Genomic DNA, 24,571 nt, shown 5'->3' on the forward strand with positions numbered 1-24,571 from the left:
TTGTCCTCCCTCCCTGCCACACCAGCCATCACCAGAACAACCAGAACCCCCCAAAAGTGCTGTTTCACCACGCCCAAGAAGAGAGGAGAGACCTTGTGCATCTCATTAAATACAGGTAGAAATTTATTAAGGATGGGGGGAACCCACAGCTTTTTAAAAAAGTATCAAAAAAGAGACAAATGAGGTGAAGTGTCTGTCTTTGGCTGGAGCAGCAACTGGAGGGACAGAGTGGGGCTGGAAACTGGCCCAGGGTGGAGGGAGGGATGCAGGGATGGATGCAGATGCTCCTGGGCTCACTCAGTGGCTGTGGAGGGAACCAGGCTCTCAGCCCTTGAATATTCATCCCAGGACATCCTAACTGGGGCATTCCCCACTTAAAAGCACTGAGGCCTCCAGCACCAAAGCAACACATCTCGGGGGAGAGACAGCTTGGCACCAGCCTGGGTCCAAACCAGCCCAGAGGGGTCACCCGGACCCCAGGAAGGACCTGCCTTCGTGCCACGGCTGGTGCTGAGGAGGAGGAGGAGATGCTGGGGAGAGCAGCCGGGACTGGGCAGTCTCAGGCAGGGAGAGGGGAGGTGACAGCCCCATCCTGCACTTCCACACCTGGGCAGCACCACTGGAGCAAGGAAGGAAGGGCTGCCTGGGTCTCCATGCTTTGCAAAAGGGAAAGGGGAACCAGCAGGGACTCAAGGCAGAAGGTGGGAGCACTGACAGCTTCCTGAGAAGGCTGTGGGCTCCAGAAGCAGCCACAGGAGCCCCCCAGGGGGATTTTCTCCATGTCTGCCTCCCACCATGGCACTATAAATACAGTCCCTGCCACTCCTCCCCTTCCAAAAGGAGAATTTCACTGAAATAAGGGAAGGAAAAGCCCCCTGCCCCAAGTCCTGCCTCTCCATCCAGTGAGGAGCCAGGCAGGAAGGCACAACCCTCCTTGGGGACCTCAGGGGGAACAGGACTGAAAAATATCTTTATATCTTTAAAGCTCAGCCCTGAACATCTTGGAGCCACGACAGAGACTCCAGAGAGCCCAAAAGGGGGAAACCCTGGGCCTAAAGAGCTGTGGATAAAAAAAGTGCCCCTGCAAAAAGGGGGTTGTGTTCACAGTATGAGCTGCAGCACTGCAGGGCACCGAGGTGGGACGGGGCCCCAGGCAGGCAGGGACACAGGCTGGAGACTTCAGCAACTTCACCCCAGGACTGGCAGTGCAGCCTGGCCATAGATACACCAAGATCCAGCCTCCCTCAGCACTTTCCCCACACAGGCAGCAGCCAGAGTCCATCCCCAGGCCAGTTATGGCTTTCCAGCATCAGGAGGGGATCAAGGCAGGGCTGGCTCAGCCCTACATCCCCAGCACTGAGCAAGGGGTACCCCAAACCCTCCCTCCCTGAGGATGGAGCCATGCCCAGAGTCTGGCCCATCCTGGAGCAGCCACCACCACGTCCCACAGGCTGGGCAGCACCCGCCCCATGGGAACATGGCAGGGTCAGTGCAGGACCTGCTCCAGCTCGTACTTCTCGCAGAACTTGCTGGTGAAGGGCAGGCAGGTGAGGTACTCCACCCAGCGCCAGTTGACGGGGTACACGTAGAGCCACACCACCAGCGAGGCAAAGAGCCCCAGGAAGACCAGCAGGGACACGATGATCATGGCCCGCTTGCGCAGCTTGTCCACCGTGCCGAAGGTGATGTAGGGCAGGAAGGCGAAGGACAGCAGGAGCCCGCTCAGGAAACCAAACAGGTGGGCAATGTTGTCGATCCAGGGCAAGAGGCCACAGATGAAGAGGAAAAGGACGATGCCGAAGAGGTTGAGGAAGGCTTTCCAGGGTTTCTCCAGCACTTGCCAGCTTTGGAAGAGCTCCACGAAGAGGCAGGCCAGCAAGCCGAACTGGGAGCCGGCAGGGCCCACCTGCAGGGAAATGAGGGCTGGGCTCTGTGTCACCCCAGACACACCCCGTGTCCCCCATGTCCCCTCTCTGTGTCACCCCAGACACACCCCGTGTCCCCCAGGGATCACCTCCTCCCCTAGCAAAGAGCATTTGGCTCCAGTGTGCCTGTGCAGGATCCTGCATGGGGCTCAGGGGTGGGAGCCTGTCACAGACATCTTTAATGGAAAATCCTTTCCTTAGGATTTTCCCTCCTGAGAAGCTCGGAGGCCTCAGGAACAAAATGCAAACAATGGTTATCTGCTGCTGTGGAATGCAACAGGTGCATCTGTGATTGGTCTCATGTGGTTGTTTCTAATTAATGGCCAATCACAGTCAGCTGGCTCGGGCTCTCTGTCCGAGTCACAAGCTTTTGTTATCATTCTTTGCTATTCTATTCTTAGCTAGCCTTCTGATGAAATCCTTTCTTCTATCCTTTTACTATAGTTTTAATATAATATATATCATAAAATAAGAAATCAAGCCTTCTGAGACATGGAGTCAGATCCTCATCTATTCCCTCATCCTCAGACCCCTGCGAACATGGTCACAGGAGCCCTGGCACAGGAGGATGAGGAGGGGAGCAGGGTGGTGCTGTTTTGGCAGAGCTGACACTTTCTGTGACTCAGCATCACCCCCTGGCAGACCCCAGCCCCATCCTGGCACACCTGTGGGGGGATTAGGGCCCTTGGCATGATCTCATTTAAAGGCTGACAGGGTTTGGCTGGCAGCAGATTAGCCATCTGCCTGCCCAGGGACCCCGCACGCTCACGGACACGTGGTGACATGTGACACACGTGGCATGTGCCAACACCACACGTGGGGCAGGTACACCCCCTCCTCCTCTCCCTGCAGCAAACCCTGCCAGGGGGTGACAATCTGTGCTCCAGCCCCTTCCCCAAACCTCTGCCCAGGATGGGCATGGAGAGGGGCATCCTTTGGTCCCTGGGAGCGCACAAGACTTGGGACAGACCCCCAAACCCTCACCTCTGCCCTGTAGGGTAGGAAGATGGCACTGGCCAGGTTGCCCGTGATGCCACTGAGGATGAAGATGATGGAGATGCGGTGCCAGCCCGCCAGCTTCTCCAGGTCCCGCAGCACTGTCATCTGGAATGTCACTGACACCAGGCAGTGGATGATGCTGGGGGAGAGGCCCTGGGTTAGAGACCCTGCCCAGGGCACGACACAGCTCACAGAACACCCCTGTCACAGATATCTTTTTATGAAAAGTCCTTTCCTTAGGATTTTTCTTCCTGAGAAGCTGAGAGGCCTCAGGAGCAAAATGTAAACAATGATTATCTGCTGCTGTGGAATGTAACAGGTGCATCTGTGATTGGTCTCATGGATGTTTCTAATTAATGGCCAATCACAGCCCAGCTGGCTCAGAGAGAGAGTCTGAGACAGCTGCCTTTGTTATAATTTTTTCCTTCCTATCTATTCTTAGCTTAGCTAGGCTTCTGATGAAACCTTTTCTTCTATTCTTTTAGTATAGTTTTAATGCAATATATATATATATATCATAATACAATAAATCAAGCCTTCTGAGACACAGAGTCAGATCTCTGTCTCTTCCCTCATTCGAAAACCCCTGTAAACACGGTCACACACCCCCACTGAAGGCACTGTCACAGTCTGGGAGTGCCCTTCCCTCCTCTCTCCCAGCCCATCCCATCCCAATGGGCACTCCAGTGCCCAGTTCCCCCATCCCTGGGGATTTGGGGCTGTGGCTCACCCGGCGTGCAGGAACAGGGACAGCCACAGGCGGTAGAACTGGTCAGGAACCTCCGGGTTCAGGAAGGGCAGGAGCCCACAGACCTCGTCCAGGCAGTGCACCTGCAAAGGCAGCAGGGTGGTCCCCAGAGCCACAGGGAGCAGGGGATGGCTTACAGGGATGCCAATGATGCCATGTGGCAGCTGTGAGGGGATTCTGGATGGTGTGGGGCACCCATATTGCCCTGACACTGGTAAAGGCGCCTCCTGCCCCACACCAGCAAGGTGGGTGTCGCAGACAACTTTAATGGAAAATCCTTTCCTTAGGATTTTCCCTCCTGAGAAGCTCGGAGGCCTCAGGAACAAAATGTAAATAATGATTATCTGCTGCTGTGGAATGCAACAGGTGCATCTGTGATTGGCTCATGTTGGTTTGTTTGTAATTAATGGCCAATCACAGTCAGCTGGCTCGGACTCTCTGTCCAAGATGAAGCCTTTGTTATCATTTTTTGCTATTCTATTCTATTCAAGCTAGCCTTGATGAAATCCTTTTCTCCTATTCTTTTAGTACAGTTTTAATGTAATATATATCATAAAATAATAAATCAAGCCTTCTGAAACATGGAGTCAAATCCTCGTCTCTTCCGTGACCCAAGAACCCCTGTAATCACTGTCACAGGTGGGCACAGCAGCAGGAACTTGGCCAACAGCTGGGCAAGGCCCTGCACTTTGCATCATTCCTGCTCACACCCATCCCAACCATGTGCCATTCCTGGTAGGACGCTCTGAAGCCCTTTGACATCAGAAATGCCAGCATTGTATCCCACACATCCTGCTAGCATCCCCCCATGTACCCCACATGCCCTGCCAGCATCCCCCCGTGTACCCCACACGCCCTGCCAGCATCCCCCCGTGTACCCCACATGCCCTGCCATGCCTCCCTGGCCCCTCACCTGCGAGCAGAGCGTTGCCTCCTCGTGGAAGTAGCCGTGCATGAAGTCGCAGTACTCCCGCGTGGTGATCTCACAGCTGCCAGGGGCAGGAGGGGCTCATGGGGACAGGGCACACTCAGGACACCCCTGAGCATCCCCCTCTGCCCCCAGCCTGCTGGCACTGCGCTTCCCACCCCCCAAGGCTCTGTAATCCCCCCCTCAGGCACAGCTCTGGACACTGAGGGGCACTGGACACTGCACGAGGCAGGAGTGCAGGGGGGGAGCCAGGCCAGGTGCCCCCTTTGCCCACCTGCCCTTGGTGCCGATGCAGCAGGGCCTGCCCTTGATCTCGCAGTCCAGGTGGGCCAAGCCCGTGTGGTTGGTTTTGGTCTCGTAGGTGCAGATCTAGGAGCAGGAGGGAAAGGAGGCCTGGTCAGAGCCCGGCCCCAGGCTGTCCCTGCAGAGCCCTGCTGGGCTCATTGGCACTGCCACCATGGAGCCAGCAGCTGATGGTGGCACTGGGCTCTTACCGGCCACTTGGTGATGTCGTCTGGCCACACATGGGGTGGGTTGGACGCAGGCTCCTCACACGTCCTGGCAGGAGGAGGGGGGTGAGTCAGGTGGGTGCCCCCAACACATCCCCCTGCAGACCCTCAGGCACAGACAGCAGTGGGACCTGCCTCGACCCTGCCCACCCATGGGTGCCCCACAACACCCCACAGCAGCTCCTTCTGCAGGTGAACCCCACAGAACTCAGGGCTCTTGCACAACCATGCCCATGGATGCTCCCATCCCAGCACAACACAACAGCATCACCTGCTGCCTATGTTAAAGACAGGCCCTGCCTCAGTTTCCCCACTGATTCCCTCTTCTTTATCACTCTCCTAGTGTGCAAAAACCTCCCATCCCCTCAGACAACAGGAATCAAGGTACCCCAGCAGGAAAGGCAGCCCCTTCTGCCGTGTCCCACACACAGCCAGGTGACAGGGCCACCTCCACCCAGCTGCTACGTCTACCTGGGGTCCTGGTGACACACAGCCCCCGAGATCCTCTTCTCTCCCGAGCCCATGGCTGGTGCATTGCTGCCTGGCCACTTGATGAACGTTGCCAGTGTCTCCTGCAGGGAACGTGGAGACACTGAGGATGCAGCAGGGAATGCATGGCTCTGATATGTGGTCTCCTCGAGCCAGGTCTCATAAGCTCTTGGAGATCTATATCACACCCAAGATAGCTCAGCTACCTTAGAAGGCATAAAATCAGCAGGACGGCTTCTGTAGCAGTGTTGGAAAAAGAAAAATTTTAATAAAAGGCAAAATAACAAAACTCTTTACAGAGAAAAAATGAGCCCAGTGCAAGAGGTTCTTGCTCCTGGTAAAACACCTCACAAAAGCCAGTAGTTTCTTTGTTCCCTTCTTTTCCTAGTAAATTGCTTAGGCAGAACTTTTTGGCTCCTGTCCAGTTGGCCATCCTTAAGTTTGAAGTGAAGCCCCCCAGGTATTAAGAGGTGTCTTTTTACCTAATCGAGGAGCGAAACTTCTGGGCTTTTTTCCTTTTTAAAAAGACAAAGGCCAGTTTGGTCACTCCATCAACAGCGGGCACATTCCTACAGGGCTCTGATGGCACCTGCATCCTGCCCAGGGGCAGAGCAGGGCTGAGATGGGATCCCCTGGGATCCCCAGCCCTTCGCAGGGCAGGGGCACGCACCGAGCAGTCCTGGGGCAGGGTCTGGATGCAGCCGGAGTTGTCGTTCTGCACGCAGCAGCCGGAGCCCCGCTCGCGGTCCCGCTCGCGCTGGATCAGCCGCTCCACCTGCCGGTCCTTGCGGATGCACGGCGAGAACTTGGCACCCAGGTGGATCAGGTCGATCTGGCAGGGAGATGCCAGCAAAGGGGATTTGTCTGTGCACCCCCCTTTGCTCCAGCCATCCTCAGAGAGAGTTTAGCAGGAGCAGGGGGTCTCCACAGGGAATAGACAAAGGTGTCTATCATCCCAGTGGAGGGAAGGCACGACCATCCCACTGTGATGCCACATGTCCCAGTGGGATGGGAGCATGGGACAGCAGGCTAGAGTGAGGAAGTCAAGCTGTGCCCCCCTGAGAAGAGGAGCACTGCAGAGAAGCACCTCAGATCAGGGCAGGGGAAGCAGAGGGCAGAGCCTGAGACCAGGGGCCAAGGGTCTGGCAGGGTCCTTACCGAGCTAGGCCCAATCCAGAAGTTTTCCTGCTGGATGTACTTGACACTCTCGTAGACACCCTTGTTCCTCAGCACCTGCCAAGAGAGGCCAGGGTCAGCTCCCACTGAAGGGATCAGTGCTGAGGGGAGGGGGCACCCCTGTCTCCCTCCACTCAAAAGGGGCTGAGCAGCCCCTCCATCCAAGGGGAAGGGCTGTGGGTCCCACCAGCTGTGGGTCCCACCAGCAAGGGGAAGGGCTGTGGGTCCCACCAGCTCTGCTCCCACCACATATTCTGCTGCAACATGGTGCTGCTCATCCCCTTGCCCCAGCCATATCACAGAGCCTCTCAAATGCTGGTTCCCAGTGTCCCACAGTGTCAGGCTCCCACAGGATGCTCCCAGTCCTTGCAGGGAGCATGACACCATGGGACCCTGGTGGTTACAGTCCCCCTGAAGGATGGCTCTCAAACTTACTAACTCTGTCGTCACGTGCTGGGCGAAGCCGATAGGGGCGATGCCGTAGGTGCCGATGACCAGCAGGGTGATGAGAATGTGCACAAAGGTGATCCAGTATGTGAAATACGGCCTGGAGGAGACAGGACCCAAAGCTGGAGCTGGTCAAAGATCTCCGGGCAAAGGGGCACTGCAGTCCCCAAGCACTGAGGGGGACACACATCCGAGTGGGGTGTTCTTGCCATCGGTGCCCCTCACCGGTGGCTGTCGGTGATCTCCAGCTGGGACTGCACGATGCTGCTCAGGCTGCGCCGGTACGTCCTGTTCAGCCACTTGCCCACCACGCCCAGCCCGTAGTAGCGTTTCTTGCGGTCGAAGGCAAAGTGCTTCACCTTGGAGGCGATGCGCCTGCCCCGCCGCGGAGCCGCGCCCGGCACCGAGGCCAGCCGGGCACCCTCCCGCCTGGGCAGAGAGGAGAAACCCATCACACCTCCCAAAGGAACAGCTGAGAAACACCCCACGGCCAGAGCTATGCCCTGAGCTGGGGCTCTGAGCACCTCCTGGCTCCCAGGATCATCATGGAAGTGCCCGGTGCTCATGGGGTCACTGTCCTGCCTGCAGCAGGGCACCTGGGCAGCCTTGGGGGCAAGGCCTGCTGAGGGTTGGTACTCACGGGGTGGGCTGCTCCACCTCAGGGGACACCCTGGCTTCCTCTGCCACCTGGTGCATGCGTAGGTACGTGGCTGACAGAGGAGGCGACTCAAAGACGTCATCGGGCATGGAGTACGTCTCATCGTGCATGTCCATCTGGAAAGGGGATGGATTGTGTCCTTGGATATGGGTGGTGGGTCAGAAACTGGCTGAGCCCACACCCCCTGAATGAGCATCCCCCTGGCCAGGGGGAGTGGGTGATCCCCAATGACACCCCACTAATGACACATCACAGGGTGTGAAATGTGCCCAGATGGCAACAAGGGCCATCACCAGGGCTGGGGCATAGCAGCCACCATTGCCTCTGTCACTGCTGGGTGGAGTGCCAACACAGGGATCCTCGTGAGAGCCCTCCTCCACACCGAGCCCCCTGTGCAGGGCCCCAGCTCCAGCAGCCAGCATGGAAAGGTGCTTGCCTTACTGAAGAAGGACGAGTCCAGGGTATCAGCAGCATCCACCATGTCCTCGTCCATGAAGCTGGGGTACAGGAAGCTCCTCTTGCTCCTCTGCTTGGGAGCCAGTGGCTCCAGGACAGAGCGCCCCTTCAGCAGCACAAGCAATTGAAGGTTAGCAACCAGAAGCCCTCAGTTTTTGCAGCACTGAGGGTTTCTCAGATCTTCCCTCTCCAACGCCAAGTGGCAAAGATTAAATCCCAATCAATCAGCCACCATACCCCCTTGTGTGGGGAGGAAAAGGCAGAAGATGCTGCCTTTAGCCCCTCAGAATCCACACTGAACCATGGCCATGTTAGTCAGCATGACAAGTGACCTCTGAATTCATCTGGTCTCATACCCACAAACCCATCCCCAAGATTTGCCCTGGGGTCCTCAGAACCAAGAAAATTGCTGGAAAGGTTTCATTGCCCCTAAGCAACGGAACCCAAAAGTTGTTTCTTTCTCAGATTGTCCAATTTCCACCAAAACTTCTGCTTTTAAGTAGCGCTCAGGTTTAAAAAACCAACCTCCTCCCTCAAACCCACCCTGGAGAGAGAGCAATCTCCATGCACAGCAAACGGACAACAAAGATGATGGGTGAAGGACAGACCTGAAACCCAGCTTAGGAAGGTGATCCCCCCTCACCCTCCCAAAACTCACACGCAGGAGGGCTGCGGCTGCCTTGAAGCTCATGTGGGCCACAGACTCCCTCTTCCTGCGCGGCAGGCGCCCGTAGCCCGAGCGGATGCTGTTGAAGGACGCCAAGGACACCACGCCGGGGGTGAGCGGGGGCAGCACGTGGTGGGGCGTGTGGGGACGGTCGGTGTCGTCGGGGTGGCGGAAGGGACGGCCCCTGGCCAGCGGGTCCACGATCTGCGGTAGGGATCCGCTGTCAGTGCTGGGAGAGCAAGGCTGGCAGTGGGACCCCTCACCCCGAGCTCTACCTTGGGCATCTTGGCGGGCTTGGGCGACTCGGTGGCTTGGAAGGAGGGCACCTCCTGGCTGGGCAGCTCCATGTCGCGATAGGCCGGCTTCAGCTTGCCGTACCTCATGCTGCAGTGCTGCAGGCTCTTGCGCTGCCACTGCTGCCGCTTGCCCTCCCAGTCACTGCTGACACCGAACCACTGCGCTGTGCCCCTGCACACGGGGTGGGCACAGCTGTCACACAGCTGGCCCCACACCACAAACCACCATTGCACCCAGCCAACCCTTCTGCAAGGTGGGCACACCATGTACCACCATTGTACCCAGCCATCCCCTGGACACGGGGTGGGCACATCTGTCACTCAGCTGGTCCCTCACACCACCCATCACCATTGCACCCAGCCATCCCTTCTGCAAGGTGGGCACAGCTGTCACACAGCTGGCCCCCACACCACCCATCACCATTGCACCCAGCCATCCCTTTCTGCAAGGTGGGCACAGCTGTCACACAGCTGGCCCCACACCACCCATCACCATTGCACCCAGCCATCCCCTCTGGCAGGTGGTTGGGGTGTCTCAGCCCAGCCCACAGCAGGGCAGTTTTCACCTAGCTGTGGGTCAAAGGTGAGAGGAATAATAGATTTGTCTTTACAAACCAGCTGTGGGTCTGCTGGTGGATAAAACTAGCAGTGGGAGGAAAAAGAAACCATGGGTAGGATTCCACTGATGGATGAATGGAAAAAGATATTTGCTTTTACAAATCACCTTTAGGTTTGCTGATGAATAAAATTAGACACTGAGAGATGAAAGAAACAATGGGGAAGAAAAACCCCTAAATTCTGTAAGAATTAAAAATTAAAAGGGAGGGTTATGCATTAGAGGGGAATCTTCAGTATCAGGTATTTTGGGAAGTCTGAACCTCTCAAGTACCTCAGCCAAAGGGGAAAGAGAGAAGGGAAATTGGGATAAAAAGGAGGCTGCAACCTCCAAAAATTTGAGAGATCCCAGGGGAATGCCCCATGGCCTCTCCCTTTATTCAAATAAAGCCAGAAAGAACTCCTCTGTATCCTTTTTGGCCATAAACCTCTGGTGTTTGTGGATTAATTTTCTTAACAAAGGGATGTGGCGGCAAGTGATTCTTGCGCTCCCTACTGAGACAAAACCCTCCAGCCCCACCCCTGTGGCAGCACTCTGGCAGCACCCACAGTGTCCCCCTGTGAGTGATCCAGCCCGCCCTCACTTGCGGATGCTCTGCGACAGGGATGTCTGCCGGCGGAAGCCGGGCCGGCGCTCCGGGCGCGGCTCCTGCAGGCTCTTGCTCTTGCGGTACACGGGCACCTTGTGGGGCTGCAAGGCAGAGCAGGGGGGCATCAGGGCCACGGTGGCACCTGGCAGCCCCCCGGGCCTGGCATGGCATGGGCACAGCTCCAGCACTCACCTCCTTGCGGGCGCCATCCTCCTCGGCCTCGCGGGGCGGGATGACGATGGACAGGTTCGGGGGTTTCTTGCTCTGCAGGCGGCTGCTGCTGCCGGAGCGGCTGCCCCCGTTCTTGTCCCCGGCTGACATCTCCAGCTGGGGCTGGCTGGCAGGCTGGCAGAGTGCAGGGGGTCAGCACAGGGGGACAGGGATTCCCCCAGGAGCTTGTGTGTGAGGGAAGGCTCAATGAGAGACGGGGCCTCATCAGTGGGACATCACCTGAGTGCTGTGCTGGTGAGACCCGGCCACCATGAACCCATCATGGACCCAAAACCCACATCCCAGCCCTGAGTTTGGGTGGGTAGCAAGGCTTGCATTGCCCACTCACTGCCAGTCCCCCAGGGATCACCAACACCTGCTGGGAGTAGGGCAGGGACAGCAGCAGTGACCAGGTCAGAGCATCCCCATCATCCCAGCACATCCCAGGCTTCACACCCCGCCTGGATGAGCCTGACCATGTGCCTTGGAAACATGGGGGATCCCAGCAAGCCCTGCCAGGCCCGTGGCACACAGCTGCAGCACAGGGAACACCAGCACTCCCAGTTTGGCAAGGGAGCCAAGGGGAGACAGCAGGGGATGTGTGCAAGGAGCTGCTCTTGCCTGGGCAGGGCGGGAAGGAAGGGATGCACAAGGCCTGAAAACACCTGATCCACTTCCCCACATGCACCACAGCTCCCTCGTGGACCTGTCATGTGTTGGGGTGCCCCATGAAGGGGAGATGCAGGACATTCCCCTCTGGCACGTGCATGCACGCACCAGGCTGGGACACTGAATCCTCCCTGGCACCATGTGCAAGGAGAGGGAGGCTTAACAGCCAAGATGTGGTTAATTCCTCAAGAAATCCCCTCCCAAGGGTCCCTGCAGCCAGCTCTGCCAGGCAGGGCTTGCTTTGCAGGGAAAGTAATTCCATCAGAGTGCAAGAGAACAAGTCCCAGATCCTATTAGGGACTACGAGGGCAATCAAATGGGAGGCACAGCCCTCTCTGACCTCTTCTGCTTGCCCATGTGCCAGTGCCCAGGGACTCACACAGGTCTCACAAGCATCTCTTGTCCCCCAGGACAGCCATGGCCATGGGAATGGTGTCACCTGCTACATTTGCACAGTGCCACTGGGCTGCAAAATGCCAGCTTGATCCACAGGCCTGGCTCCTCTCCCTGCCCAAGATCCCAATGACCAGACTCCTCCAGCTCTGCTCTCCTTAGGCAACATCACTTGAGCAAGCAGATGAGTGACTGAGATCCCACCAGCCTCTTCCACAACAGGATCTATTGGCAGCCCATTCCCACAGCAGGAGCCAGGGACAGGGACACTTTTGCAGCTCCCTTGGCATTTGGAGTCCTGAACACAACCCTGCCCTTAGCCCACACCACAAGCAAAATCTGGCTTAAGCAGCATGGGCTGCCCAGGGGATCAGCTCCATGGGGATGCAGGAGTCCAGAACCAGCTCCCCAAGGAGGGGACAGCCTGGAGTGGGCAGCACTGGCAGGAATTGCTGCCCTCCATCAGCTCCTGGGCCAGGTGATAGTTTTCTGCTCCTGCATTAAAATGGGTGCTGGGCTCCCTCTCCAGCACCAAAGCTGGGAGCAATCAAGTCCCACATTTCCTCTAGAGGCTCAGCCAGTGCTGCTCCCCACGAGGGTCTCCTCACCTCATAAGAGTGACAGGGATCCTGTGCAGCGATGGCAAACACCCACAGCAGCTTTCCTCTGCCTCTGTCCTTCACGTGTGGGAGCCCAGGACACGGCTGAATTCCTCCTGTGGGGAGAAGCTGGGATGAAAAACCACTCATGGGCAAGCAGGCAAGGGCTGCAGGAGCATCCTGGCAGAGGGAGAGCTGAGCTCAGTGCTGCCCAGACCCTGGGGACAGGGCTGCAGCTGGCTGCACACCAGGGACAGGGATCAGCCACTGGCACAGCAGGAGGAGGAGAAGCCCCCATTTACAGCAGTGCTCCATGGCAGGGAATGGCATGGGGCAGGCAGGGAGTTTTGGAGTTTTCCCCTGCTGCTGCTTTCCTGGCTCTTGGGAAGCAAGACACCCAGGAAGGGCAGGCAGGGACTGTGAGTGCCTCACTGGGTATTTCATAGCTGCTGAACTGGGAGAGTGCCAGCCCCAGCAAGTAAAACTTTCCATCCCATTGGTGAGCTGGAGGCTGTTTGTTTTCCTCCCAGGGCAGCCAGCAGTGAGCCCGAGATGGCAGCTGTTCTGGAGAGCTGGGAATGGGAACACACTGGGCTCAGAGCAATCCCTGGGGCACCCTCATCCTGTTCCAGCTCTGGGGAATGGCTCTGAGTGGTAAGAAGCACAGAAATTGGAGCCAAATTCTTACACTCCCATCCCAAAATCCCATCCTCAGTTGCTCCCATTGTAGGAGCATTAAGGGGTAGGATGGTGGGGATGGATGGAGATGAGAGATCTCTGCAGCCAGGGCTTGGACTTGGGGTTCATTGCAAAGGGCCTGGGTGCAGGGCCCTGCTGGGAGCTGCCAGCCACAGCTCAGAGCAGGCTGAGAGAAGAGAGGGGGAGAGAGAATGAAAGGGTAAGAGAGTAAAAGCAGAAGAGAGTAGAAGGGGTAAGAAAGTGAGGTTCCCGTTACAATACAATAAATCTTCTTCTGTGTTGAATATTCTAATTCTCACTAACCAATCTAGTACAAGATACAAAGCCTATAGCATTTACATGCAGCCTATAAGAATCATTACATTGCCATACTGTGCTACATTTCAAACCCTAAAAACTCCTCTTTGGGCCCCTTCTGCCAAGCTGGCAGGGTCTGCTCTGACCCTTGGGCCTGTCTGCAAGCAGAGGGTGTTGTTCCATCAAAAGGGGATCACCTTCAGCACAGCCACACCATTGTTTTCCAGTTGTTCAGTAACTGAGGGATCTCAAAGCTTGCTTTCATTTCAATCTCACTTATAGTTTCTATATTCTCAAAATCTTTTGCCAGGCAATCATATTTATAAGGCTTTCCTGTTTCATCTCCCCCAACACCCATCACACCCCGGACAGCCCCAGATCTCTGTGCTTCCCAGCAAAGCAGGTTTGCAGCATGTCTGAAATCCCGGCCTGGCTTCCCCCCAGCTCCCCAGGCAGAGGGTGGAGGGCTGGGCTGGCCTCTCCCGAGGTGACTCAGGCCAGGGGAGCTGGCACAGCCTGCCTGGCACCTGCTGTCCCGTCACGGTCACGCGGCCGCAGCGCCGGTCACGGCTCTGTGCCCTGGCACTCCTGGCATTGAGAGGGAGGGGCAGGAGGGCAGCAGCCCCCGAGGGCTCAAGGCTGCTTTGCCACACAGCAGCCACCCCCTGAGCACAGATCCTGAGCCACAAGAGCCTTACCCCGTGCCAGGCAGAGAAATCCCCAGGGGACAGTGCTGGGAAGGTGTTTACCAGCTCACCATGTGCCTGGTGCTGGTGCCCAAGGCCTCTGGAGTTGGCATGCTCTGTGGGAATGGGCCAGGCAGTGCCTCCATCCACAGACAGCCTGCCCCTGCTTGTCCCTCCAGAGCCCCTGGGGTCCCAGGTTCCAGAACTTGTCCCTCCAGGTCCCCTGGGGTCCCAGGTCCCCAAACTCGTCCCTCCACATCCCCTGGGGTCCCAGGTTTCCAAACTTGGCTCTCCAGATTCCCTGGGCTCCCAGGTCCCTGTCAGCCCCCAGCCCCATGGAGGGCTCTGCCATCAGGAGCAGGGCTCCCTGCCCAGCAGCCCTGGCATCAGCCACCCCATCACAGGGCACAGCTCAGCTGTGGGTGCCCAGGGAGCCTCAGCCCAGCCCTTGGACACTCAGGGTGCACGTGGTGGCTTTGTCCTGGGACAGAAGAAGGAAGTGAGAGACGACGTGCGGAGCTGGCACAGGGGATGGCTGAGCATGGCCCTGCTCTGGGGACAAGGCAGGTCACAGCATGTCCTGAGCTTGGTAGGAGCTGTGCTTTGGGCTGGAAGAAGGGTCCTGGGGCAGCACATTGTCACTTTAGGTTGGAAAAAATCTCCATGCACTGGGGCTGCTGCCATTGTTGGAGTGATAAATGGGCAGGGCATGGAGGGAGGAACACCAGGTGTGGTTGGTGAGAAGAGATCCCTCACTGTCACCATCTCCCCTCCCAAAGCTCTTGACCACTCAAAGTCACCAAAGCCTGACATCCAGCAGTGAGGGACACAGCCTGTGTGAGGGTCCCACCCCTTCCCAAGAGGGCAGATGTGCTGGCATCACTGGGGATGAGCCTTCAGCCAAAAAAGGCACAAGGAAGGTGACCAGGGCTGGCTCCCAGCCTCAGGGTGAATCACAACAAGCACTGACCAGAGGAAGCACAGCAAGGAAGAAAGTGATGGGAAAAATTGTGTGGTTAATACAAAGGGTCAGGCAGGACATGTTGGGATGGTCCAAGCAACACAAAAGGAGCATCAGCAAGGCCAGGTGAGCAGAGCTGGGACAGCCCAGCACAGCCAAGGCACAGGACAGCAGAGACAACCCTGCAGAGCAGCCCTGGCTGGAGTTCTGTTGCCATTGATAAAGCACTCCCCTCCCAAAGAGACAATTACACATGCTTGGGCACACAAAGACATTTACTCATATTTGTTCTCCCAGATACAAAAAGAGAGAGAGAAACTGAAATCTGTATGCATGCAAATATCAAGGAAAAGATAATAAAAAGCCAGAAGGTCCTCACAGGAACCACAGTCAGAATTCATGTATGTATGGAAAAGCATGCTAAGTTGTTCTTATACATCACATTTGTAAGGTTTCATCTTCTCCAGACTACTGATATTCTGGTTAATAACACCTGAAATTTCCAGATCTTTCCAAGTGTGGAATATGGATGCTTGGAGAAGGACCGGGATCTCTCTCTCCCTGCCTCTGTTGGCACTGAGGGAAGGGACATTCCTGCAATAACACTGTCTGCATCTGCTGCAGCTCACCTGGAGGACAAAGCAGCTGTGAGCCACCCAAGGGTGTGGGGCAGGGACCCCATCATCACCCCGAGCATGAAGAGCCCCAGCTCTTCCTCTTCCTCTGCACAGGGCAGGGAGCAAAGGGCCAGCAGTGCCACAGAGCCCCAGACACCCCCCAGCCTCTGCTGGCACCCAAGAGCCCATCAGGCAGAGCTGCTGCTGCCCATAAATGATTCATGAGCATCCTCTCTCAAGGCTGGAGCCACGTTAAAAGGTGCTCCCAGTTATTAAGAGCTCCAGAAAGGAAACTCAATTTGTGCAGCTGCTCTGAGCATCGAGCTCCTGTGGGCTCACACCCGAGCAGAGACCCAGCACCTTTCAAAAAGCTTTTTGCCATTTTGCAGTCTCAAGTTTCAGGGCTGGAGTAAAGGAGCCAAAGCACAAACAGCTTTTGAAATAAAACCATATTATTATTGGAGAAAAAAAAAAGAAAAACACTCTATTTTTTCCCCGCGTGTCCCAATCCTGTCACAAGGGAACTGGATGGCAAAACTGTGAGATTTTTCAGGGTTTTGCTCTGAGTGTTGAGATAGGCCCTCTGTGTTCAGCTGGCTGCCCTCTCCCTTATCACTGAGCCACACAGTCAGCATGGACACCCACAGGGGCTGAAATCCACCCCTCCCTGCTGGCTGGGGCAGGAGGATGGGTATGGATGAGTGCTGGGATCCTGCCTGATCCCCAGGGCGTGCAGGCAGCCAGCAGCACCTCACCCACAGCACCATTAGAACATCCTCTCCCATTCTCCTCTGCCAGGAAGGACATTGGGCAATGGCAGCAGGTTTGCTGGGCTGGGAGCAGGGCACACCCCAGGAGGAAGGAAAGCAGCTGGGGAGACAGAGCATGATGGGGCTGCTGATAAGGAGAGCCCTGCATGGGGACATGGGGACACAGGGACACGGCAGCCTGGGCTGGGCCTCCCTGCTGCAAGGCCTGGAGAGCCAGGGATGTGGCCCTGGGCTCCCTGGCAGGGAGGGTGACGCCATCCCCATGCATGGAGAGGGAAGGATTTGCCTGCACTGCCTGGGAGCGGGTGGAAAAGCCACGTGGAGGATTTGCCACAGCCCATTTCCCATTCTCATTAATGTTTTAACCAGAACAAAAACCCCCAGCCAGCCCAGCAGACAAAGGCTTCCCAAACTGCTGGGCTGGGGTCCCTCTGTGCCACCCACCCCTTGTGTCCCCACACCCCCTCGCAGCACAACAGCCCCAAGCAGGCAGCACAAACCATTCCCTGCTTCCTGCAGAGGTGCTGGGAGCTGCTGGAGTGGCTGTGGATGCACAAGGGGACCCCCAGCCCACCGGCCGCTTCCTCAGCTGGAGCTCAAGCCAAGTGAAGAGCACACAGGTGGAGATTTTGGGTCACCCCAGAGGCTTTGGGGACAGCAAAGGGCCAAAGTCTCCCTCAGCAACTCCACTGGTCACAGACACACAAGGAAAGCTCTTTTCCATTTCCCCCCAGCCTACCAGGACTGAGTTAACTTGGTTTTACCTAAGAACTGATTAATTACTCAAATCTACTCCGATTTCTTATTAGCTGGGCTTAAACACAGAGAGCACAGACATGATGGTGCAAGTGTTTCAGCCCTGGCTGCACCTTCTGGAAGGGGCTGAGGGCTCTCAGGTTGGTGTTTACCCAAGGGAAGGGGACAGCCTGCCTGCAGCCACGTGCCTGCCATCCCCACGCTGCAGGTCATGCTGAGCTCACTCCCACTTCCCTCCTGGAAGCAAAATTCCTTGTATGAAAGGTCAGTGGGGCTGGAGGGGACACTCCTCCCCCTGGTTCTCTGCTGAGCACTCATTCCTCCAGCAGCTCTCTGTGCCAGGGCTGCCTTGTTGCCTTCCCCAGTGCCTGGTGCCTGTTCCAGAGCACACCAAAGCACCAGAGCAGCTCAGGCCTGGCACAAATGCCCCACATTTACAGAGGGTTTCCCTGCCCTGGGCTCTGGCCATCCCCACGCTGTGTGGGAGGAGGTGCTGAGCCCTGTGCAGGAATTTGGCTCAGCCCAGGGATGAGATGAGCCCTGGGCTGGAGCCCCCCTTGCCTGCAGCTCCCTATCTGTGGGAACAGACTCCTTATCTCAACACAGCCATTCCAAGGCTTTTACAAAGTGCTGCTCGCCCTGACAGGCCCTGTGCAAAGGGGGAGCCCTCGGTGGACACCAGCAGCCTCCTCCTTTCTCACACCAGCAGCTCCCTGAGGAGAGGAGAGAATGGGACCTTGTGGTGTCCCTTTGGGCTGTCATGGTGCCACCTCTGCTGGCAGGGGGCTGTCCCCAAACACCCCATTCAGTGTCAGTGCTCCTGGCCCTGGGACAGCTGGGGGAAGCTGCTCCTCCCTCCTCCCAGCCAGCAGCAGCCGAGCGTGGGTGGGCCACTCCTCAGCTTCCTTCCTTTCCCTCCTGATTGCAGGAGGGCTGCAGCACCCAGACCTGCACCCTGCACGGAAAGCCAGGCTGGGGACAGCTCAATCCACCCAGCACAGGGAATTCCTGCACGGAAAGCCGGGCTGGGGACAGCTCAATCCACCCAGCACAGGGAATTCCTGCACAGGTGTAGGAGCACTGTGGGGTGGGACAGTCAGGGATGGATGGAGATGAGAGATCTCTGCAGCCAGGGCTGGAATTTGGGGTTCATTGCAAAGGGCCTGGGTGCAGGGCCCTGCTGGGAGCTGCCAGCCACAGCTCAGAGCAGGAATGAGAGAAGAGAGGGGGAGAGAGGATGAGAGGGCAAGAGAGCGAGGTTCCTGTTACAACACCATAAATCTTCTTCTGTGTTGAATATTCTGTTTCCCACTAACCAATCCAGTACAACATATAAATCCTACAGCATTTACATACAGCCTATAAGAATCATTACATTACCACACTGTGTTACATTTTAAACCCTAAAAACTCCTCTTTGGGCCCCTTCTGCCAAGCTGGCAGGGTCTGCTCTGACCCTTGGAGCTGTCTGCAGGCAGAGGGTGTTGTTCCATCAAAAGGGGATCACCTTCAGCTGGCCACACCATTGTTTCCCAGTTGTTCAGTAACTGAGGGATCTCAAAGCTTGCTGTCATTTCAATCTCACTTATAGTTTCCATATTCTCCAAATCTTTAGCCAGGCAATCATATTTATAAGGCTTTCCTGTTTCATCTTCCCCAACACACGGGGAATCCCTCACTCACTGAAACCTGTGCACAGTGATGCTCTTCCCACCACAGCCTCTCCATGGAGCTGTGCCAGCCAGGCACTTTGCAGCCTCTCAGCTGCCCAGAGCTGGAGATGGGGTCTCCTCACCCATCTCCATGCTCCTTCTGCCTGCTGTCCCATCCCTGGGATGCTGCTCCACACAGCTCACAGGGGCTGGAGATGCTGCTTTTGAAGGAGCCACCTCTGTGTCCTCCCCAGGAGAGCTTGGACTGGGTTAAGTCACTGTGTACAAGAGGTGACTGGCTATGGGATCACCCTTGGAAAAGCTGTGTGACAGCAGCACAGCCCTGCTCCTTCCATGGAGGAGCTGAGGCTGGGCAGGACACACCAACACCGAGCACTGCGGATCCCCCTGGCTGCCCGTGGGCACAGAGTGCAGCCCTTGGGCTCACAGGTGGCAGACAGGAGGTCACTCCCAGCCCTGCCTGGCATTCCCAGCAATTCCCCCACAGGAATATTCCCCCACAGGAATAACTCCACCAGGCCCCCAGCACAAGCTGCAGCATGACACATGGGGAGTGAAGGAGGTGTGGGAGGAGGCACAGGCACACTGGGCATCTTGGGGGGCACCAGCCACACCTCTTCTGCCCCATGAGGGTCTGACAGACCAGAGGAATGTCACTTTTAAGCAATGAATCTCTAAAACACAAACCAACAGAGGCTGTTGAAGGATGCCTGGGAGCTGCAGCAGCTGGGAAAGGTGCCTGGAGGTGGGAGGGATGGTCCTGTGGGATGGGGGGGGACCACACACCACCCATCTGGAATGCTCCTCACAGGGCTGGGCATTCAGCACAGAGCCCATCTGCCCTCCACACTGGTGGGTTCCTTCCTCCCACCCAATGTCAGCAGCTTGAGAAAAGGCCAGGGAGCATCCCTGGGCGCTGTCCTGCTCCCTCCTGCCCCACATCCCCACTGCAGTATCAAGGGGGTTGGTTTACACCTCACTCCCCCTGCCCCCAGGCACAGCCACAGCGTCAGCCCTGCTCTTGTGCTGCACAAACTGTCCCCGAGGTGACAAGCTGTGGTTTCACTGGACACCTCTGTGCTTTGTGGCATCTCACAAGTGGGGAAACTGAGGCACTGCACTACAGAAAGGCTCCCTGCTTGCTCACCCTGCAGGGAGCTGGCTCCTTCTCCATCCAAGCCCACACAGCTCTCCCAGTTTTAAGTTCCTGGAGGACAAGGGTGGAGGAGGAAGCCCTCACATGCAAACCCCATAAATATTCACTGCCCTGCCCTCCCAGAGCAATTATTTGGGGGTTTCCTCAGCTCTGTTCTCAGCTAACATGACCAGTGCCCTGCAGTGCTTGACCTTGGAGTGTGAGTCCCCAAGGAAGAGGGGACACAGGGGTCCCGTGTGGTGGGCAAGCAGAGGCCAGGGCTGGCCTGGGGTCCTCCCTGGGTAGATTCTCCAACCTAAATGCCTCATTAAGAGAGCAACCACCAAACAACTGCTTTTTTGTTGGTTTTTTTTTTTAAGTAAGAGGGATCAAGTACCAGCGCCAAGGGTTTCCTGCATACCCACCAGCACACACAGAGCTCTCCAGGCCGATTTGGAGGCCAGGAAATGACCATCACTCAAAGCACTGCACACCCCCAAATGACCAAACTCCTGGATGCCTGTAATTAACAGGGCCTGTGCCCACCCCCGCTGGGAGCTGGCTGTGTTATCAAACATCTCAGGCCGGCAGGACAGCAGAAACCGAAAGTCATTAGGCAAAAAGCTCCTCCAGAGGGGGAGAGTTCATGATCCCAGCACTTGTGGGCTCATAGAGGTTTAAGTAATTAATTTTCAGCTTTCATTAATTGACTCCTTCAGTGCTGAGCCCCTGTCAGCACCAAGCCTGTACTTGCTCCTCTGGGCCAGGTCCCTGCAGGACTCCCAATGCCCACGGGAAATGTGGAAATGCCTCATGAGCCCCACGTTGGTCTGGGCAGCTCTGCCACCTCCCCACCAGCTGGTTCTCCATCACCTGTCTCCCGCTTTCCTTGGTAATGAGCTCTGTTCTGATTCCTGGCTTGTCCCAGGGGCTGTTTTCAGCTCAGGAGCAACCTCAGGGAAGGAATAAGGATGTATTTGGGGGATCCTGAGGGAAGGAATAAGGATGTATTTGGGGGATCCTGAGGGAAGGAATAAGGATGTATTTGGGGGGTCCTGAGGGAAGGAATAAGGATGTATTTGGGGGGTCCTAAGGGAAGGAATAAGGATGTATTTGGGGGGTCCTAAGGGAAGGAATAAGGATGAATTTGGGGGATCTTAAGGGAAGGAATAAGGATGTATTTGGGGGATCCTAAAGGAAGGAATAAGGATGTATTTGGGGGATCCTAAGGGAAGGAATAAGGATGTATTTGGGGGATCTTAAGGGAAGGAATTAGGATGTATTTGGGGGATCTTAAGGGAAGGAATAAGGATGTATTTGGGGGATCCCTCAGCTTTACTGTAAGAGCTAAACAGGAGCAGCATCCAAGAACAAAACATAGAACAAGAGGACAGCTGCCCTTTCATCCCAGCCCACATTGCCCAGGTTCCCCCAGCGCATCCCGGTGAGTGCATTCCCCCTGAGGCCACCCAGCAGTGCCCTCCCCACCGCATTCACGCCCCCCTGCTCCGCATCCCCAGCTCGGAGCTGCTCTCCCGGCATCCCCAGGCATCCTTTGTTCCTCCCCCCGCTCCGCTCCGGCAGCGCCGCTCTCACACCCAGCGCTCGCACATGGCAGAGACAACCCCGGGCTCGGGCCCGTCTCGCAGAATTTACATCAGGGCTCTGTTGTGGTGTCAAACCCCACTCTGCGGTTTGCCCTTTCTCACTCCGGGGCTTGCAGCACCTCCAGGTGTCCCAGCGCAGCTGCAGCGGTGCCAGAGAACAGCCACGAAGGGAAGTGGCGGATGGTCACCTGCTCTAGAGCTGATCACCCCATTGACTGCGAAGGAGCTGGGAAGGGCAGAGCCCAGGGAGCCACATGTGAAGCCAGAGCTGACCAGGGTAGCACAGGCAGAGGCAGCTCTGGTTTCTCCCAGGCTCAGCTGCAGCTGAACCCTCCAGCTCATTTCGGAGGTGGGACGATTCCAAACTGGTTATTTCCCACTTGGGAAAAAGGCAGGAGCCAAAGGATGCTGCTTCAGAGGGCACAACGGAGTGAACTGAGTGGGGGCATTCCCTCGCTCACAGCCCTGGCACTGGGGTGGGGAGCTCTCCCCAGTTCCCCAGCTGGGCTGGAGGCTGTGTGCCCAGGGCAGCAGCAGCACCATGAGTTCACCCTGGAAATCCCCGGGAGCCGCCATCCAGGGGCTGGGAACGTGCAGGAGGAGAATGTCCTGGCTCCTCGTGGCACGGATGACGCCACGCTGGGGAAGAAGGCGGACACTTCCTCTTGCCACAGGGACCCGGCGGTGACAATGCAGCCTCTCGGGTCCCCTTCCCCCTGCAGGACGGGCCCGGGGGAATGAGAGAGAACTGCAGGGTCTCAGATCACCGTGGGCACCGCAGCCTGGAAGGATGGTCTCTGCCCAGTCCTGCTGGCCTGGTATCAAGGCAGGGCAGGATGGGGTAGAGCTCAGCCTCACCCCTCTATCCCAAACCTGGAGGATCAACAGCAAAAATCTGACTAAAATACCCACGCACAGCATCCCTCTGCTCCCGGCGGGATGTACACACAGACGGAGCATGACCCGAGCCCTGCTCTGTAGGGATTTTGTTCGCCTGCGAAGCGCTGGTGGCAGCACTCGCCACTCCAGGCAGCACGTGGGAGCGTCCCAGAGCCCGCAACCAAACGCCAGAGCAGCGACAACAACAAAGCCCGGGCGGGCGGGGGGCAGGAGGATGCCCGGGCTCCGGACCGGCCCCTCCGGCGCCCCCATGCCCGAGGGGCGCTGCCAGCCCCGCTCACCTGGGCGGGGGGAAAAGCAGCAAACACAAACAAAAAGCACCCGCCCGCCCGCCTGGTTATCGGCGCCAGAAAGTAGGTTAGAGCCTGCCTGCCTGCCTCGGCAGCAGGCAGGGTTTTCTCTCCGGCCGGGTCACCCCGCCGGGACACGCACCCACTTCCCCCTGTGATGGAGAGGAGGAGGAGGAAGAGCCCGGCCTCGCCACCCGTCCGGATGCTCGCGCTGGAGGCGCCGGGCAGGGCGCGGGGCACGGCCCCGGGCAGGGGGATGCGCGCAGAGCCCCCCGCCCCGCGAAGTGAGCGGGGTGGGACGGGGCAGCCCCCAGGCAGCCCCGCGGAGCCGGGCCGGGCCGGGCGGGAGGCGCGGGGCGGAGGAGGAAGCTGGCGGGACGCGGCGCTCACAAAGCAGCAACAAACCGGGCGGTCACGGAGCGGAGCGGCGCGGAGGCACCGGGACCCCGCCCCGCTCTGCTCTGCTCCCCTGCTGGCCCCGCTCACCTCACTCCCGTCCTGCCCCCGGTGCCACTCCCGGTGCCGGTGCCGGTCCCGCGGCAGCGCCGCCGCCTCCACCTGGGCCGGGCGGGGCTGGGGGCGGGCCCGGGGCGGGGCTCGGAGGGGGCGGGGCCCGGGGCGGGGTCTCCACCCGCGCCCCAGCCGGGGCTCCCCCAGTCCCGCCGGGGCCCGGCCCCATCTACGGGAATCCCCCATGGGAATGAGCCCCCGCTGGGAGCCGGCACCGCCAGGACTGGGCGCTACCGGAACCAGCCATCGCAAGAACTGGGCACTGCTAGGACTGGGCACTATTAGGACTAGGCAATATTAAGACTAGTCACTATTAGAACGGGCCGCTGTTAGGACTGGTAGTAATGACCATTAGGAATGGTCACTGTTAGGACTGGTCAGTATTAGAACTGGTCAGCATTAGGACTGGGCATTATTGAGACCAGCCACTGTAAGGACTGGTCACTGTTAGGACTGGATGTTATTAGGACCAGGCACTATTAGGACTGGTAACCATTAGAAATGATCATTACTAGGAACGGTCACTATTAGGACTGGGCATTATTGGGACCAGCCACCATAAGAACTGGTCACTGTTAGGACTGGATGCTATTAGGACTGGGCACTATTAGGACTGGTCACTATTAGAATTGGCCGCTATTAGGATCCGTTACTATTAGGGCTGGTAGCCATTAGGAATGGTCAATACTAGGAACAGCCACTATTAGGACTGGCCAGCATTAGAACTGATCAGCATTAGGACTGGGCATTATTGGGACCACCCACTATAAGAACTAGGCACTATTAGGACCAGGCACTATTAGGACTGGTCACTATTAGAACTGGCCGCTATTAGGACCCATTACTATTAGAACTTGTAACCATTAGGAATGGTCACTATCAGGACAGGTCAGCATTAGGACTGGGCATTATTGGGACAAGGCACTATAAAAACTAGGCACTATTAGGACCAGTCACTATTAGGACTGGTCACTATTAGGACTGGTCGCTGGTAGCATCAACCACTCTTAGGACTGATCACTCTTACAACCTGTCACCATCAGGACTGGTCACTATCAGAACTCTCAGTATTAGGACCAGTCATTATTAGGAATGGTCACTATTAGGTCTGGTCAGCATTAGGACTGGGCATTATTGGGATCAACCACTATAAAAACTAAGCACTGTTAGGACTGGTCGCTATTAGGACTGGTCACCATTAGGACTGGTCACCATTAGGACTGGTCACTGTTAGGATCAGCCACTTTTAGGACTGATCATTCTTACAACCAGTCACCATCAGGACTGGTCACTATC

At 57.1% G+C, this 24,571-nt stretch overlaps 1 protein-coding gene across 1 annotated transcript; it reads right to left on the reverse strand.

The window, feature by feature from the left end:
* Positions 1–100: 100 nt before the first annotated feature.
* On the reverse strand, positions 101–23,347 carry RHBDF2 (rhomboid 5 homolog 2). The gene is made up of 19 exons (XM_074555265.1): positions 23,252–23,347; positions 12,384–12,490; positions 10,696–10,848; positions 10,498–10,604; positions 9,278–9,470; positions 8,994–9,206; positions 8,316–8,441; positions 7,862–7,995; positions 7,447–7,650; positions 7,210–7,321; positions 6,757–6,831; positions 6,269–6,430; positions 5,581–5,681; positions 5,095–5,158; positions 4,875–4,969; positions 4,586–4,661; positions 3,655–3,755; positions 2,910–3,063; positions 101–1,906 (listed from the first exon to the last, which is right to left on the reverse strand). Exons 3-19 carry the CDS (start codon positions 10,822–10,824, stop codon positions 1,487–1,489), a joined length of 2,466 nt encoding a protein of 821 aa, XP_074411366.1. The 5' UTR covers positions 10,825–10,848; positions 12,384–12,490; positions 23,252–23,347; the 3' UTR covers positions 101–1,486.
* Between the last annotated feature and the right edge of the window lie 1,224 nt (positions 23,348–24,571).

The sequence above is a fragment of the Zonotrichia albicollis genome, chromosome 19, assembly GCF_047830755.1.
Source record: "Zonotrichia albicollis isolate bZonAlb1 chromosome 19, bZonAlb1.hap1, whole genome shotgun sequence".
NCBI classification, from domain to species: domain Eukaryota; kingdom Metazoa; phylum Chordata; class Aves; order Passeriformes; family Passerellidae; genus Zonotrichia; species Zonotrichia albicollis.

What these genes read in the sequence shown, in the direction of transcription:
- RHBDF2 (XM_074555265.1), bottom strand. Translation starts at nt 10,824, where the DNA reads ATGTCAGCCGGGGACAAGAACGGGGGCAGCCGCTCCGGCAGCAGCAGC. An exon ending in AGGATGGCGCCCGCAAGGAG is followed by an intron (nt 10,605 to 10,695) that starts GTGAGTGCTGGA and finishes TCTGCCTTGCAG; the next exon opens with CCCCACAAGGTGCCCGTGTA. An exon ending in TCCTACCCTACAGGGCAGAG is followed by an intron (nt 1,907 to 2,909) that starts GTGAGGGTTTGG and finishes ATTTCCCTGCAG; the next exon opens with GTGGGCCCTGCCGGCTCCCA.